Source organism: Malania oleifera, chromosome 9, assembly GCF_029873635.1.
Source record: "Malania oleifera isolate guangnan ecotype guangnan chromosome 9, ASM2987363v1, whole genome shotgun sequence".
Taxonomy (NCBI): domain Eukaryota; kingdom Viridiplantae; phylum Streptophyta; class Magnoliopsida; order Santalales; family Ximeniaceae; genus Malania; species Malania oleifera.
In genome coordinates, this window is record NC_080425.1 from 76,916,552 (window position 1) to 76,934,436 (window position 17,885).

At 37.2% G+C, this 17,885-nt stretch overlaps 1 protein-coding gene across 3 annotated transcripts in view; it reads right to left on the minus strand.

Moving 5' to 3' along the window:
- Window positions 1-17,885, minus strand: part of LOC131164448 (transcription initiation factor TFIID subunit 1) — a 138,363-nt gene that overhangs the window by 59,230 nt on the left and 61,248 nt on the right. The window contains exons 12-15 of one of the 3 annotated variants that reach the window (XM_058121633.1): window positions 6,817-7,153; window positions 4,276-4,485; window positions 3,981-4,073; window positions 1,253-1,459 (exon numbers count right to left, since the gene is read on the minus strand). In XM_058121633.1, the coding sequence (XP_057977616.1) occupies window positions 1,253-1,459; window positions 3,981-4,073; window positions 4,276-4,485; window positions 6,817-7,153 (847 nt within the window). The remainder of the gene's footprint in view (window positions 1-1,252; window positions 1,460-3,980; window positions 4,074-4,275; window positions 4,486-6,816; window positions 7,154-17,885) is intronic. The other 2 variants (XM_058121636.1, XM_058121634.1) reach the window with 2 other exon arrangements.

The window sequence follows — 17,885 nt, forward strand, 5'->3', positions numbered from 1 at the left end:
CCTCTCTGACACCTAGTTTGACCACCCCTCTTACGACTATGGTTCAAGGGCTTGGTTGTTGATGCAGCCACATTGAAAAATTAAATATATATCCACAGACAAAAATCATTAATATCGAATTTTTTTTTAAAGACAAACAATGCTTATTTAGATTATATCTTTTGTACATTCATATGCACAGTCAAGGTTTTAAACTTTGGGAAAGAGTGAGCTTATCCACTGGTGGAAATCATTTTGCAGAAGGTGAAGGTTTGAAATTTAGTGAAGTTGACTACTATTTTCAATTTTACTAATGCTTCACCTAATGCATTTTGGAACAGTTTTTGAAAGTAAAAAATATATATATATTAAAATAAAATAAATTTCATACCATTATATTGATAACTTGCCAGTCAAAAATTTATTTCAAGATTATAGCACAATTTGAGAAGCTCAATGTGGGGTTAAAATTGTATTGCACCCAAGGCCGACTTGACATGGAGATTTTTCTTCTTGTGAGTGTTTTTCTGAAGCGAAGAGAGATACACTCTTGTTTTCCCTAAAACCTAGGTATTGCTGATATCTACTTATTTTGCAATCACTTGTGGCAACTCCATGACATAGACTGGGGACCTTCATAAGTCAAACAGCACTCCCAAGTTCCAAAAACGTGGCCTCAAACAACTGGCTCTCATCGTGGCCTCAACTTTCAAGCAGGAAATTAGACTCATACTTTTATTCTTTGGTGCTTGGCTACTTTGATAGCAAACCTGTTGAGCTCCCACAATGGTGTATTGGGCATTGGTAAAGCTTTCATCTACTGCTAGGATAGAAAAGAAGGCACAGATTGCCTCTTCTTGGGGAGATTGTCTAGTGAGTTCCACACCAAGAGCGTGGCTCGTTACTTAAAATAGACTCAAAAGTTGGCCCTTAGCAATCATTTCTAAATATCAAGTGAGCAAGATCTGTACATTGGGGAGTGTGTAGATCACATAAATAAATTTTCAAACACAATTCTACTTTGGATATGGCAGCAATTGCTGCTGACGATTTAACTACAAGCAAGTTAGAGATGTCAAGAACTTCAAAAAGGAATCATAAAGTTAACTGCAGTGGTACTATTTCAAAAATGCCAAAAGCAAGTCAACATACTAATCACAGATGAAAGGATACCAAAACAGATTTCCCTAAACTTCTCAGATAATATCAAATAAATAGCTGAAACATGATGTTGCTATAGTGCGTTTGATATCACCTATTAAAAATAATTTACCTGCTTTGTACAGGCAACAAAATTGCTACTTAAGTTCCAGGGAGTTATCTGCACTTCCCTCTCAATGTGTGAAGCAGCAGCCAAAGCGATTGCTTCATCAGGAAGTTGATTCATAGCAGTTGAGAGGCCAGTTGGATGTGTCAATCTTGTAATTCCTAAACGTTTGAGCCGGTGCAGGCCCGCTAGCATACTTTCATAGGCACATACCTGAGCCCCAAATAAAAAGAGTCAAGGAAGAAGAAAAATAGAAAATAAGGGAAACATGCACACAAAAAATATCTAGAAATTTTATGTGTCGGTGGGTGGGTATAGAAGAGTTGATAATTAGAGCCAGTTGAGGTTTATGGGGCGACTGTTTCACATAAGAATGAGATTAAGGGCAGGGTCAAGCCTTTCTATGAGAGAGAGGTGTTCAAGAAGAACATGAGCTAAGCACCTCGGTTTGATGGTTTACATTTTAAAGTCTTAGGTGCAAAACTAGCTCAGAGTTTGAAGAGTCCATTTGAGAAGGAAGAAACTTGAGAGTTTTTAATAGAGCCAAATGAGTAAAGACCTTGGCCCTAATGAATGGCCATAGCAATTTGTTTTCGTAAATCCAATGGAAATGGTGAGGGAGAATATTCTGGCATTGTTTAAGGATTTTCATAACCTTGTAGAATTAGTTTCTTCTCGAAACCTTATTCATAGCTCTGATTTCTATGCACATAGAGCAAGAAATATCAAATACTAATTGTCCTTTTAGTCTTGCTTGTCAGAAGCAAGTACAAGTTGCCAGCTAGGGTGCTGACTGGAAGAGTTAAATGGATGTTAGAGAGATTTGTGGGGAAAAGTCAGTATACTTTTGTGGATGGGATGTAGATTCTTGATGTGGTTCTTATTACTAGTAGAGAGGTAGATAGTGTCATCTGCAAATTAGATCAATAGAAAGCATATCACCAGATAAATATGGATTTTCCACTTTTATGTTATGGAGAAAATGGGCTTTGAACAATAGAGGCATTGGGTTGAGAAATGAATCACCTCAGCCAGGTTTTTGATACAGGTCAATGTTTCCTTACCCCTTTCAGCAAGTATAGGGATCTGAGAGGAAGCCTTTTCCCAATTAAGTTCATATCCTAGTCATGGGAGTGTTGATAAGATTACAGAGAAAGCTGAAAAGGTAGGATGGGTGAAGAGTTCAGCATCAGCTTCCAACAAGGGAGGGAAATCAGTGGGTCTCACCTCCTCTGCGGATGATTCGCTGTTTTTTGTAACACAAAGGAGGAATAAATTCTTAATTTGAGGTGTAAACTTTTTACTTTTGAAGCAGCAGTGGGGTTAAAATTGAATCTGCGAAAAATAGAGATTATTCCCCAGGAGTATGTGATAGACAGTCATTAGCAAAGATTTTGGGATTTTGTGTGGTGTCTCTAAAAATCTCTTACTAAGGCCTATAGGAGCAACCAGGCTAGATTTAAGGAAGAAGTGAGGGATCCTGTCAAGAGAAATTTGAGAGAAGGCTTGCAGTATGGAAGGTACATTTCCATCTGTAGGAGGGAGGCTGGCTTTCATCAATAGTAATCTATTTGAACCTACCAATTTACTTCATGTTGACTTCTATTCCATGATAAGAGGAAAGGACTCAAAAATATTAAAGGTTCTGACGTGAGGTAACGGAGGGGCTGACTTTCAATATCATCTCGTAAGATGGGACACTAGTCAATAAGTGTTGCTTGGGCACTAAAGATCTTCACTCATGAACAAAGAACATTTGGATAAATGGATTTGGAGGTTTGTTCAGAACTTCTGGAGGGAATTGGAGTAGCAAAGTACAGGAAAGCCATAATAGGTGGACTTCAAGAAGAAGCAGGATTTCTGATTAAGGGAGGCTGTGGAAACACGAAGGAATTGTTGGGAGGATGTCTTCCCCTACATTGCATTTAAGGAAGTTAATGGAACTTCAACCAACTTTTGGCATGAAGCATTGTGTGGAAAAGCTCCACTGGAGTGGCAATTTCCTTTGTATTTTTGTCAGCTTTCTACAAGAATGGCTTGGTGGGAAACTATTTTGTGATGAAAGGAAATCAAGTAGTTGGCCGGCTTAAAGGAGCGAGGTGGAGGCCATCATTGGGTTTATCAAGATGCCCTAGATATGTGTGGTGCATTCATAATGTCAGGATCAGAGGGTCACAGAGACCCACTTCCATAGGAAAGCAATTTAGATGATTGAATGTCCCTCTAGAGCCTCTTTCATTTGGAAACAGAGGAAGATCATAACCTTGAACAACTAAAGCAATAGACAAGAAAAAACAACTGGATAAAGATGTTTTGGTGTTTGGATTATGCTTCTCCAGGATTCAAATGGGCAATAGCAGACAAGATAGATAAAGAAAACTCAACTTCCATTATTATTGCTTTTTTTTTTTTTTTCATTTTAATCTCTTCTCTTTTTCCGTTGTTTTGAAAGGGGAGGGGAGCACCAGTGCAGAGGAAACAGACAAGGAGGTGAGGGATGCAAATCCTTTAGCATTGTCGTAGATTATTTGCAGCAAAAGGAAGTAAAACAAACAATCTTTGGAAAGAATACATTTCACATACATAAAGCCTTCAGATAATTGGAATATACAGTTACAATCATGTTTGTTTGTAAATTTTGTTGATTGTTCGTATTTTGATAATTTTATTCACAGGCACCCTATATATATGTAGAGAGAGAGAGAGAGAGAGCAGGTGTTCAACAACAACTCACATTCTCTGGTGTTACCATCCTCCTCAGCTCCTCCTCCAATGGAATGCGGAAATTATGCCTCATAACCCAAAACAACACACCATTTGATCGTTTCTGATGTTTCACATGCATGAAAAAATATTCAGGTAATAGAACAAAAAATAAAATAGCCACAACATATAAATTATGACAAAAGAAGGTTATAAAACAGCAAACCAAAAGGCAAACATTTCTGTTAGCATCGGGGAAAAGGATAATGGGGGGAAAAAGAAACAAATAATGTAAGACATTCCCAAACTAATTTAAATGCAAGCACCTGAAAATCTGCACAATGTTTCAGCCTCTTCCGAAGAAAGGGTTCTGAAATGTTAGGAAACTGTGCGGATAACTCATCGGCACGTATACAGGGAAGCAAGCCATGCTTTTCTAAAGCACGAAACTCACGATACATATGCACCAACAACCTGTTTATTATATATGTTTGAAGACCTTTTGTTCCAGGAGACATTACCTCCATGTGAGGTTCCTGTAGGGAACAATAAGCTGGACAAATTTAGACAAGTTTATCTTTAGGCATTCAAAAGCCTCAGAGGAGGCACCAGCACCACTTAACAAATATGAAAATGAAACAGACAGTGGAATCAGAGATGGTACACTGTTAAATGGTTGCTCATTGATTAAAACAAAATACAGTACCCAAAAAGTAATGGACATTGGGAAGTATTCGTAAAGAAATGCATTAGAATACAAGATAAAAGAAATCCTTATTTTGTTAATACGGTCATTTTAGTATTCTTAGTCATGGTTTTGTATCACTGGGTCCTTATTATGTTATGTCATTTATTTGGAGCTTAAGTTGTTAATTTTAGCATGTTGATAATCTAAACGAGTCCACAGAATCTTTATTTAGTTCTTGGCAAGGCCTTAAATTTCAACTTCAACTAAAATTTCAAAGCTCCAAATGTATGGAAATTTTGATTTCAATTTGGAAAAAAACAGTGGAAATTAGTAGCAAAACATGGAATTCTTTCATGAAACTTTTTAGAAATGGTTAATAGACATATTAATGTAAGTTTTAGGACTACTATATTACAATTTAAATACATCTATGTTGTGTTTGAGGTGCAATAGTTGTAATATAATATATGTATTAAACATATTCACATTATATAAACATATTCATAATATAATGTGTTAATATTCGGTTAACATAAATAAAAATCATAAACCAATTAGATATTATTTATTATACAAATAAAAATAATTTGGACATGAACGGCCAAATAAAATGTTTTTGTAAGTTTAATTTTTCATATAATTTCAAAAGCCCCTGTAATAATCTTTTGTTTCATTAAAAAAAATATAAATCAAGAGAAAATTTTCACTTTGCATCTAAATCTCACATTTGAATTCTAAGGAAATTTCATTGCATTGTTAAAATTTCAACAATTGCTAACATTTCGAGATTTCAATAAACTTTGGATGATCTGTTGAAATTTCAATGGAAATTATGCAAGAAAAAAATTAACTATTATATCGATTTTGAGGGTGATGGAAAGCAAAAATTTTGAAATTTTCATGGAAATTGAATGGGGCCTGTGAATCCAAGAGGAATGGTGTAGGTTGGGAATGGCTTGGCTAAGTATTCTTAATATTCCAATAAATCTGGGTCAGCTCTTGGGTAGTCTAAGTCAGATCCAGCTTATACAAATGGGCTACCAACTCAGGCTCAAAAATCTCCAGCGGCAGATCCAATCTATTTCACTTGCTTTCACCAATTCCCATCTTCTGGTTCACTGCTCAAGAAAGAGCAGGTAGCTACCTCATCTTCACTAGGAGGAGATCTCGGTCCAGCTAAGGAGGAGAGAAATACAAGTCTCCAGTGATAGCTGTTGATAAGGGGAGTATTAGGAAGGACCTAGAAGGTGGTTTTAACAATATTCAAGGGGGAAATGACAGTTTTTGGGTGAGGGGGTGAAGAGGAATCATTTGGTATAGGAATCTGATAAATTTAGGGGCAAAATGGTTTATGCTCATCAGAAGGCGCTTCAAGTGGTTGGGAAGTTAAGGAAAGAATTGAAGAGAAGCTTCTAAGTGGAATAGTGCCGAAATTTATAAGGAGAAATACATAAGGAAAGTTATGTTTGTGGAGGATTGAAATGTTGAGAGGGTGCAAGTGTGCAGCTAGGAGAAGCAAAGGTAAGAAGAAAAAGAAATAGGCGGTTCTCTCAGATAATGACAGTAAAGTCCTTAGTGAGTTTGAACATGATTTTGGATGAGTGGAACAATATGGATATGGTTCTGACTCTTCTGATTTACTTGGGGATTTATTGGCCCAATGAAAGGTTTGGGAAGATTCCTAATTTTGAAAATTATGGATAATAAGAAACAGCAAAAGGATGGAATTCTGCCAACCCCTGTGGAGGAGATTTCTGGGAAAAGTTGAGAAGCATGAAAATTGATGGATAACATGTGTTTATGGCTGTCTGATCCTGGAGGAAAAGAAGTTTGTCTCAATGGTGATAAAAGTATGGCGAAGAAGGGCAGAAAGAACTAGCCGACTGAAAGTACTCAGTGAACTAGAAGGGTTTCTTGGTTAATTCTTGTTAGTTTTTATTAAGTTCACTTTTTACATTTTTCAATTTTATTCCTTTTATTTTGATGTTTTAATTGTTGGAGGACTATCTGTCCTCATCTAGGTCATAATTTCTCCTGTTTATAATATATTTTTTGTTTATCAAAAAATAAATAACTACTATAATCAGCAGAAATTTGAAAAGAATTTCCCATCACTAAAAGACAAGTTGCAGGAAAAATTTTGAACAAATAAATCCAGAAGACTAGAACTATGATGAACCTGCTGTCCAACAACATCAATCCTGTCTATGCGCCTAATCGAAAGCTTTCCCTTTGCAGAACGGACCAATAAATAGTCAGTTGACGGAAGTTTATGGGGAAATATGGGTGCTCTGTACATATTTGTTTCAAGGCATGACTGGCTGGAACCAGCTTTTATATCTCCAAGGAAAGGGGATCTTTCAGCAGGATCAAGTGTGAGAATACTCCCCAAACTATTGTTTCCATTCCGCAACTGAGTGCCAGTTTGATCACCTGGAGCTGATTTCTGATAATAAGTGCAGAGTCTGGCACCCATCCCAACATTTCCCAACAACAAAGGTCTTTCCTCACAGTATCTGAAAAGAAAGCAAAAGAAATGAGATATATTTTAGAGTATACAACATAAAAATGGCAACCATAAGAGGAGATAGATGATAACAGGCTTAAGGGGCAAAAAAAAAAAATACTCAGCAACAATAGACTGGCCATTTAAAATCAAATGGGCAAGGTGAAGTAGAACTGTTTGGTTAACAACATTTAGCAATGCTACTTAGAACATGGAATGCCGTGGCATGCAGAGCAGCAAAAATTACTGGCTTCAAAACACAATACAAACCAAGTAGGCTAGGTCCAATATTTTAGTTAAAAAATGCAATACATGAAATGCAATTTATAATCTTAAATTTGAGTGATCTATAACATCTGTATATCATCAGAATCGTGAATCATGTGACATCAGAAGTTGGTTAAGTATCTTGTAATGAACTTGAAGTAAATCTCCTCAGCCATAATGATCCAGGAGTCCTGTGTGGAAGTGCTCTTGCTCAACGGATCAAAGGTAGGCTGGGGATAACAGGCAGAAAACTCCCACAAGCTCTTATTGATGGAGTTGCATGGCACCTTGATGTCGACTCATCACATCCTAGGGTTGAATACTAAATAGGAAAATGTGATTAATGAGGGTTGATATTGCCCAAGAAAGTTTCCATAGGTAATGTGGCAAGGATGCAGGTTCAGTAGTGTATAGTAGTTACAATATCATAAATTTTTACATGCCAATTGGTTGACAATACATCACTCTTAAAAACATTCCTGTGGAGAATCACCCAAGATGAGTAGCATCTTCCACTAAAATAAGGGAGGACCAATACAATTGAGAATTGGGCTGGCTACTTTGACAATAAGTATAAAACCACCTGCCAGTTTAATCAATCAAGTTAATAGTTTTTGTTACCGACTAGCTCTCTTCAGAATTTCTATGACTTAAGCATGATCATAGGATAAGTCGGCATTATCAATTTGCAGATATCTGGAATAATATTACACTCTCCCTATTCATAATCAAGCAATATAATTATCAACTTATCCCCCAGTTTTTAATCACTAACCAGTAATCCCAGCTAATTGGGATTTGTTATACTCCCCCCACTCACTACCACCCCAAATTCCACCTAGCAAAGATTATATTTATAAATTCCTTAAAATTTTTGTCAGAGGACAATATGTTATTTTAGTAATTAGGTTGTGCAAGTGGGGTATTTTTGTCCTTTTATTCTTCTGAATATATGAGGGCAGACCTGGAGGTGTAAGGCTCCAGGAAACTGCTGCCTCTATTTTCTCTTGCTTTCTTCTTCTTATCTCTTCTTCTCTTCTTGCCTTCTTTTGTGCTCCATCTTTAACTTAACAGCACGGTATCGGGGCGCTAATCTCCTCTAAATCTGATTTATCTGATCTGTTTTCTAGATTCTGTTTTGGTCTTTTCTTTTCTTATATTTACCTAATTAGCTGTCAAATCTCATTTTCTGGTCGGTTTGAGAGCCATTTAGGGTCACTTTTCGTCTTGGTTTGGCTGCAACCTCCTTGGTATCGGTAGTATGTTGTGTGCGTTTATAGTGGTTTGCAGATGTGAAGCAAAAGCAATTATACTCTGTTTTGGGTATATTGCTGGATCTATTCTGCTGTTCACTGGCTGGTTGTAACATGATGATGCTGTTTTAATACTGTGTTTTCGTGATTGCTAGCTTGTTTGCAATCTTGTATCAGCTGCTAGTGGTTTTGATTGGTGTTCATTGACTATTTCCTGTTCTTGCTTGCACTCACTTCTAACTGCTGCTAGCAATAATGCCTGCAACTGGACTGTTGCACAGTTTATTAAGTGCCTGTGGGGCTAATCCAATTGAACACAAAGAAGAAAACATACTATCCTGCCCTGAGCTCAATCAAAAGAGATGAGGATAAGACCTGGATAGAACATCATTCTGCAACCATGGATCTTTCCAAATACAAATCCGAGAACCCCTGCCCATCACAAAATTATGTGAGGAGTGACTAAGGGACAAATCTGAGAAATAGATCTCCATGGACTCTTGGAAGAACATTGCAAACTAACAATAGTATCCCACACATTCACACCCAACCCATGCTTACTTCTAATCACTTTATGCCAAATGGGATGATCTTCTTAGGGAAAAACACCATAACCATTTAACTAGGAGAGCGATGGTTTTAGACACCAAATTCCAAGACCCAGCCCTCCCTCCATTTTAGACCTGCAGACCTCCTCCCACCTAACTAAGTGATCCTGGAAGCCCAAACTCTAGACCATAAGGAATCTCTCATTATTCTCAATCATATTTTCAATCCCCATTAAAATTTTAAAAATTGGAAAATAATATAATTGGATACTAGATAAAGCGGCGTGAATAAGGGTGATTCTGCCCCCAAAGGAAAAGAGTGCCCCCTTCCAACCACCTAAACTCTTCGCCACTCTTTCCACTACTAGGTTCCAAAATTCCACGGATCTATGATTGCCCCTCAAGGGGACCCCTAAGTGAAGGACCACTCTAAAAGACCACACCCCACCTTAGAAGCCCGCTCCCTGGCACGCTCAAGAGGCACATTAATATTAGCTCGATCACTTTTCCCCAAATATATTTTAAGCCTCAACATCCTCTCAAGGACATGGAGGACACCCAAAATGCATCTGAAAGAAGGCCTATGATCATCTAGAAAGAAAATAGTATCATTAGCAAACTGAAAATGAGAAACCACTAGCCTTTCACCAACCCAAATCCACAACGCTATCCACCATTCTACTTAGCACATCAGCTACTTGAACAAAAAGAAAAGGGGAAAGTGGTTCCCCTAGTCTAATGCCTGTCGAAGCCCTAAACCAAGACTTAGGTTCCCCATCCCTAACAACCAAGAACCATATATTAGACAAGCAAGCCCTTAACCACCGGAGACAATGTCACAAAAACCCTCTCTCGCAAGAATTTTGTCCAAACAACTCCAACTAACTATCATAAGCCTTCTCAAAATCTAGTTTGAATATGAATCCCCTTTTCTTCCTCCTTCAAATATCCCTACCACCTCATTTGCCACCAAAATGGCATCTGCTATGTCTACACCCCCCCCCCCCCCCGCCCAAAAAAAAAAAAAAAAAAAACAAAAAACCAAAAAGCACTCGAAGTTGTAGAAATAGTCTTATCAAGCACCACACTAAGCCTATCAACTAGAACTTTGGTGATAATCTTATATACACTAGAGACTAGACTAGTAGGTCTGAAGTCTTCTATCTTAATGGACCTTGATTTCTTAGGCACAAGGACAACAAAAGTGGGATTAATGCTCTTACTCACAATCCATTCCCATAAAATTCTTCGAAGACTCTAAACAATCATCCTTAATAGTGTCCCAACAACCTCTGGTTTCTTGGAACATTCGTTTCAGAAGATCTCTAAATGATAAAGAGTTGTTGGAACTCTCCTCCTTGTTGTTATTGAGCAATTGTCATCTTTCTTCAACTAGGGATACTCGTTCTTGGGCTTTGGATCATTCAGCGGTATATTATTGTAATCCTTTTTTTGAGTTTTTGACCCATTCCAACTTCCAACTCTTGTTTTCCTCTATTCATATTTGGAAAGCCAAAGCTCCCCCAAAGATTAAGGCTTTCATTTGGCTGACTGTGCTTAATAGAATCAATACTAATATTTTCTTGCAAATCAAGAGACCTTTGAAAGCCTTATCTCCAAATGTTTGTGTACTCTACTATTTGAATTTCGTTGGTGTCTCATTTTCCCTTACACTTATTTTGCTTGGAGCATCTGGAAAAAATTGTTTGCCATGTTGGGTACATGAGTTTGTCCAGCATCGGTGGAAGGAATGTTGGCTATTTCTTTTGAGGGTTTTGGAAGAAGGACGGATAGAGCTGTTTTTTGGAAATGTGGTATATATGCAGTGCTGTGGGGTTTATGATTGGAGCACAATGCATAGATTTTTTCAGGGAAAAAATTGAATAGGGAGCTGGCTTGGGAAAAGATTCATTACTTGGGCTCTTTATGTTGTGTTGGCTTTGGATGCTTTAAGGGAGCAATCTTTTCAGAGATCTAGAGAGATTGGAGGAATTTTTTGCTTTGATATTACATAGTATTTTTGGTGTTTTTAGGCCCTTTTTTCTGGACTTTCCCATAATTTTGAGGGGAGATGTCGTGTTCTCCTCTTTGTAAATTCTTCTCTTACAAATTAAATCTCTTTTTTTTTATATAATTACGTTCCTGTGGTACTTCTTGTGATCTGCCTTCTTCTACATACTCGAGTAATTTCTCGTGGGATTGTAACTTTAGTTTTGCGCTCGGAGCTGCCTCATCAAGTTCTGGATCTTTGAAGTTCTGAAGTACTGCTCTGTGCCTGTGTATGCTGCCCGATTCTGCATAGTTGCCGTGTTATTCATTCCTGATACTGGTGTGAGATTATTGCAGACTATAGGGGATGGTTTTGATGGCCTTTACAGAGAGAGCTTCATTTGATACTGTTAACATACAAACAGCCATCAAAATGTTTGGATCCTCCAACCATCTGTCGTGGTCTCAGGCCGTGCATGTGTATGCTAATGTAAAAGGGGAGTCCAAATATTTGTTGTTTTCTCCTTTGTCTCCGGACTCCAAGGTTATGAAGATTGGATGGAAGAGAATGACATGTGGCTTTTGTCATTGTGGAATAGCATGAAGCCATGAATTGTTGCGAATTTGATGTTTAATAGAACAGCCAAGGCAGTATGTGATGATCTTTGTTAAAGCTTCTCAAAAGATAAAAATCAACCTTGTGTTTTTCATCTATATGAGAAGTTTTCCAATATGACCTATGACGTAGGTCCATTAATCAGTACTATAGAGCTTTGAAGAGTAAGTGAGAGGAACTCAACATCTATCGATCAATTAGATCCGACATTGAGATGATTAAGAGGCAACGGCAGAGTTTTTGGCTGCCAAGTTTTTATTTGGGTTGAGTCCTGAGCTTCAACCCATCTGCAACCAAATTTGAGCTCATGAATTCATACCATCCATGAATGAAGCATATGCTAGAATCCAATAAATTACCAAAGATAGCTCAAAGTCTTCTTCTCAAGCTTCTACCTGTGATTGTTCAACCATGGTTACCACTGCCTCCAACCATGGTAGGGGAAGTAATGGAGGACAAGGACGGATTTGGAAAGCATTGTGGCAAAACAAGGAGTTCGTCATGGCAATTCTCTCATTTGCACACATTTGGGCAAGGAAAACCATACTGTTGATTGCTGTTGGGATCTCCATGGGAAACTGACTTAGCCCAAGTCCCTTGCCGAAGGTGATTCTGCAATTGAAACCTCAAGTGCACCTCACCACTGCACTACGCTATCATGCCATGAAAGGAGTACAACAATTTTCTCTGCATGGTTCAACAACTCCAGGCTCAGTCCTCTACATCTACTGCTACTAAGGCCCATTCATGTTCTTGACTCTTCATCCTCTTCACCATGGGTTATTGATTCTACTGTCTCCTTCATATGAGACGAAGACCTAATTTATTTCATTCCTTGAAACCCACTACTTTACACAGTAAGATTACTCTTGCAAAATAAATCAGTTACACCATATCTTGTGGCGGCAACATTCTCTCATTTCCTTCTGTACAACTTTCCTCTATGTTCTATCTGCATAAATTTCAACCTGTTATCAACTAGTTCATTAACTAAATCTCATAACTGTTCTCTAACCTTCTTTCCTTCTCATTGTGTTATTTTAGGATCTCAAAACCAAGTTGAGGATCTGCAAAGGGTTTGACAAGGATGACATGGTCCGGTAGATTTGGTTTGTGTCATGCAGCTTCCTCAATTTCAACTAGGTGTTTCTCTTGATCAGTGGCATGCTCATTTGGGTCATCCCCGTCCCTTCAAAAAATTTTGTGTCAGGGAATGCATGCTAGGACTCAGGACATTTTTCCTGTTTAGAATCAAGTGACATAGTAAATCATTGCTTTCTCTTATTCATTTAGATATTTGGGATCCATGTAGGGTCAAAAGTTTGACCCATACTTTTGACCCATCATCAATATTTCATGTCCTTTGTGGATGATTTTTGCCTATGACCTGGATATATTTGTTAAAAGACAGGTATGAACTTTGAACGCATTTACTCATACCAGGAAATAAAAAGTCAGTTTTGCATTGGTATTGAAATTTTTTAATATGCTAATGCACTTGAATTTGTACAAAATGAGCTTCAATTTTTTTTCTTGGGCAAAGGGATTGTCCGTTAAACATCATGTATGCACATCCCAGAGCAAAATGGAGTAGATGAAAGAAAAAATAGGCATTTTCTTGACATAGCACAGTCTCTACTCCTTCATATGCATGTTCTTAAAACCTTTCGGACTCATGCTCTTCTTACAACTGAAGAAAAAGAAAGAGAGAAGAAGAAAAGGAAAAGGAAAAGGAAAAAGAAAAAGAAAAGCAAAAAAATAGGGAGAATTAAAAATCCTCCCTTCACATCAAAAGCAACTAATTACAAAGATCATAGTCTAAATCCAAAAAACCAAACTCAATGCAGTAGAGCCAACCAATTCCAATGCAAGCCTTCCAAAGAAACATAATGATGTAGCCCGTGTAGGACAAGAAGTAAGACCTTGGGAAGATCCTTGTTCGAGAATAATTAAGAAGAATTGGCTAAGGGATCGTTGGGTTTGGTTAGTAGTTTGTTATGAGTTTAGTTTAGTTAGTATTATGTGTATTCAGGGGCTTGTCTATAATATCTGTGTATTCTAGGAGTATGTTTTTAATGTAATGTAGTTTTAGGGGCATGTGTAATTTTCATCTGAAGAGGCCTTTTTATAAATAGTCTGTGAAAGTCATGCTGTAGGTAGTTGATGTTGAATGAAAATTTCAGAAGTGAACATCAGCTTCCCCCTTGCATCTCCTCTCTTCCCTATTCTTCTTCCCTTCTCTCCAACATTCTTTCATGGCTGCAGATCCTCGATGCTTGCCTCTGCATCACAAAACAAAAGAATCCATTTTCTGACACCCACAATGATGCTTATAAACCACTCTACTCCAAAGCAAATTGTTAGCAGTAGCCACATCTTTGAATATTCTAGCATTCCTATCCAACCAAACAAACCAAATAATAGAAAGAACAGTGCATCACCATAAAGCTTTCCTATCCTTTCCTGCACCAAAACCCCTAAACTTGATGATACAAAAAGCCTTCAATGTGGAGGGACAAACCCAGTCTTCGCCACATACACCAAATAATTTATCCCAAATAGCTAACGTGAAAGGGTAATGAAGAAACAAATGTCTGCAAGTCTCCACTCTTCAAAGTTCAAGCAAAGGACACAAACGTCAGGTGAAAAGACTTTACTAGGCCTTCTCTTCTGAACTAGATCACTGGCGTTGATTCTTTCAAGTATCACAGTCCAAATGAGAGCTTTTATTTTTTAGGGAGCTTTAGCTCTCCAAATCAATGAATACAAAGCAAAAGTATCAGCAGTAGAGTAACGAGTCAAGTAAAAGCAAAAAAAAAATTACAAGAGAACTCCTCAAAAGTATCTAAGGGCCCCGTTTAGATTTGGAAAATAGTTTTCATTATCCATTTTAGTTTTCTAACAAATTACAAAAAAAAAAAAAAAAAAAAAGCTAGCTAACTTTTCTTTTTTACAACATTTGTATGAAATAAATGAATAACAATAAACAGTTTTGTCTCTATTTGCTTGTGAAATTAGATTTAATTTTCATTTCTAAATTTTCAAATATTTACAAAAATGCCATCTTGTTTTCCAATTTTCCAAATTTATATAGAAAAGTTCGAAAACATTTTTCATTATTTTTCTAGATATTCAACTCTTACTTTGCATATGAGAGCATGGAATTCAAATCTTGGACTTTAATTTGTGTGAATTATGTATAGAATTTCTTCTAAATCAACAAAAATTCAAATTCAAACCCCAAAATTCATGATTCCAAATATTACCTTATATAAAATTTGGAAAATTGGAAAACAAGTTGTCTTATTTGTGATTGCTTTCAAAAAAATTAAAATAAAAAATGAAAAATTTAAACAAACTTTTTATTTTTCTACCTTTTTAATATGAATCTTGAAAATTTAAAAATAAACTGAAATTTTTATAATTCTTTGGAAAACTAAAAATTGGAAAATGGAAATTATTTTCCCAAACTAAAAGGGCCCTAAGGTTCTCTATTATGCCTTGTGTCTTTGGGTGCACATGCTTTGTTCAAGTTCTACGAAACGGCTAGGACAAGTTATCTCCTTGTGTTGTTGTCTCTTTGTTGGCTACTTGAGAAGTCAAAAAGGTTATAGATGTTATGATCCCCACACACGCAGGAAATACATTAGTGCATATGGCACCTTTTTTAAGGGGACACTTTATTTCCCTAGGGCAGGGTCCTCCTTGGATGAATGTATTTTAAGTCCATCAATGATTTATGATACCCCCGCATGTGTTGATCCTCCTCCCTCTCCAGAAATATTCTTCTCTTCTTCCAAATCGTAGTTATACACCCAGACCCAGAGAAACTATAAAGAGTTTATAAACAACAGAAAGCAAGCACGGAAATAGCTACCACCATGTAGACACCTCTTCTGCCCTTCACTGTCTCGAGTTCTGGTTCTAGAGATCCATTCCACTCTAACTTGGATTTTCCCATTGCTCACTGGGAAGATAATTGGAACATTTACTCAGGAATCCTTAGTTGCTAATCCTATTACTCATTATGTTTCAGTTCTTCACCTTCCTAGTCCTATGCATTCTTTGGCCTTGTCCATTTAAGCATGCAATGAAGGAAGAAATGCATGCCTTGACACATGAGGGACATAGGACTTAGTGATTTTCCTACTAGTAAAGAGTTGGTTAGGCATCCCTGGGTCCACATCATCAAATATGATCTCTAAAGGATTTAAGGCTCAATTGGTTGCCAAAAAATACACCTAAACACATGGTGGTATGTACTATTTTGAGACTCTCCTATCGCCCCACCAAATTATGTTCACATATTGACCTCGTAGGCAGTTAATTTTGAGTGGCCCTTATACCAGTTTGATATGAAAAATGCCTTCATGTATGGAGATTTTCTGAAAAAGGAATACATGGAGCAACCTCCTGGGTATGTTGCTCAGGGGAGGATGGTAAAATATGTAGGTTGCATAAAGTCATTTATGGTATTTATCTTGATGATATCATCATCACACAGTGATTACAGCAAGATTGCAGATGTTAAACAATCTCTTCAAGCTAAATTCCAAATAAAGGACTTGGGTACTCTGCATAACTTTCTTGGTGTTGAGACTGTACGATGTAGGAAAGGGTTGAATCTATCTCAGGAAAATATACCTTGGACTTGCTAAGTGAGAGTGGCTTGCTGAGAGCTAAACATGCTGATACTCCGATGGATCCTAAGTTATAAGATGAAGTTGTATAGGGGTCAAACTTTGAAGGAAAACATTAATATAGGAATCCAGTTGGCAAGCTGATCTACTTGACTGTCATAAACCTATTATATCTTTTACAATGGGGGTGGAGAGTCAGTTTATGGAATATTCCAAAGAACCACATTGAAATGTTGTTTATATGATTTTGTGGCATCTCAAAGGCTCTCCTAACAAAGGTTTGATATATAAATGAAATAAAAATAAAAATAAAAATTGCTAGATCATAGGATACTCTAATGCAAACTGGGTTGAATCTGTTGATGACCAAAAGTCTATTACTAGCTACTCTACCTTTGTGGGAGGTAATCTTGTTACGTGGTGTAGCAGGATCTAGTGCTGAAGCATATTATCAGGCAATGGCTCATATTATGAGTGAGCTTATGTGGCTAAAATTTGTAAATGTCATGGATAAGATTCTTGGGAACAAAGCCAAATATGTATTGGGATAATCAAGCTATCATCTATATGCCTAGCAATCCAGGATTTCATGAGAGGACAAAGCATATTGAAGCTGACTGTCATTTTGTGAAGGATGATATGTTAAAGGTCATGAGCACTCCCTTTGTGAATGAATGGATGAGTTAGGCAACGTTTACACAAAGCCTTTATTTAAACCTGCCTTGTCTAATGGTCGTAAGAAACTGAGGTCAAGTGATATTTATACACCTCCAGCTTTAGGGGGAGTGTTAGAAGAGAATATCTTATTTTAGTAATTAGGTTGTGTGAGTGGAGGTATTTTTGTCTTAATCCCTTTGATCCTTCACTTTTCAACTTTTGCAACCATCCAAATGCACTACATTTCCTCCAATATCGCTCAACTTTAAATCCATTTTATCCATATGAATTTGAGCTTCTACCTCCTCATTCAAACTCTCCTCCACTGATGTGGGCAAAATTTCATCCTTCCGCTAAACTGATTCCCCAACCCATCATTATCAAAAATAGAAACACCCAAACCTTCCAACGGGGTGGGTGAACATAAGATAAGTCCCCTAACTCATTGCAGGAGTCAGAAGCGTACCCATATTATTCCAAGTCTCATCCAACAACCACCCCCTAAAATAGCCAAGATCATTGTTATCATCACTTTCTAAATCTAAAAAATCCCCCCAATTCGTCACTCCGTTACCTTTTCTAATCTCATTAGAACCTCCGACATTCTTCTCAACTTGAGGAACTTCCATAATACTGAACTCACCCTTAGAGTCTCTTCTTAGTACCTTTGTAGTTGACTTGCAAAAATTTTCTCTCTTTATGTCCGAATTTCTTCTTCATTTAAGCACCCCTAACAAGCTGCCATTCAATGAGCATAAACCTTTTTACCTTC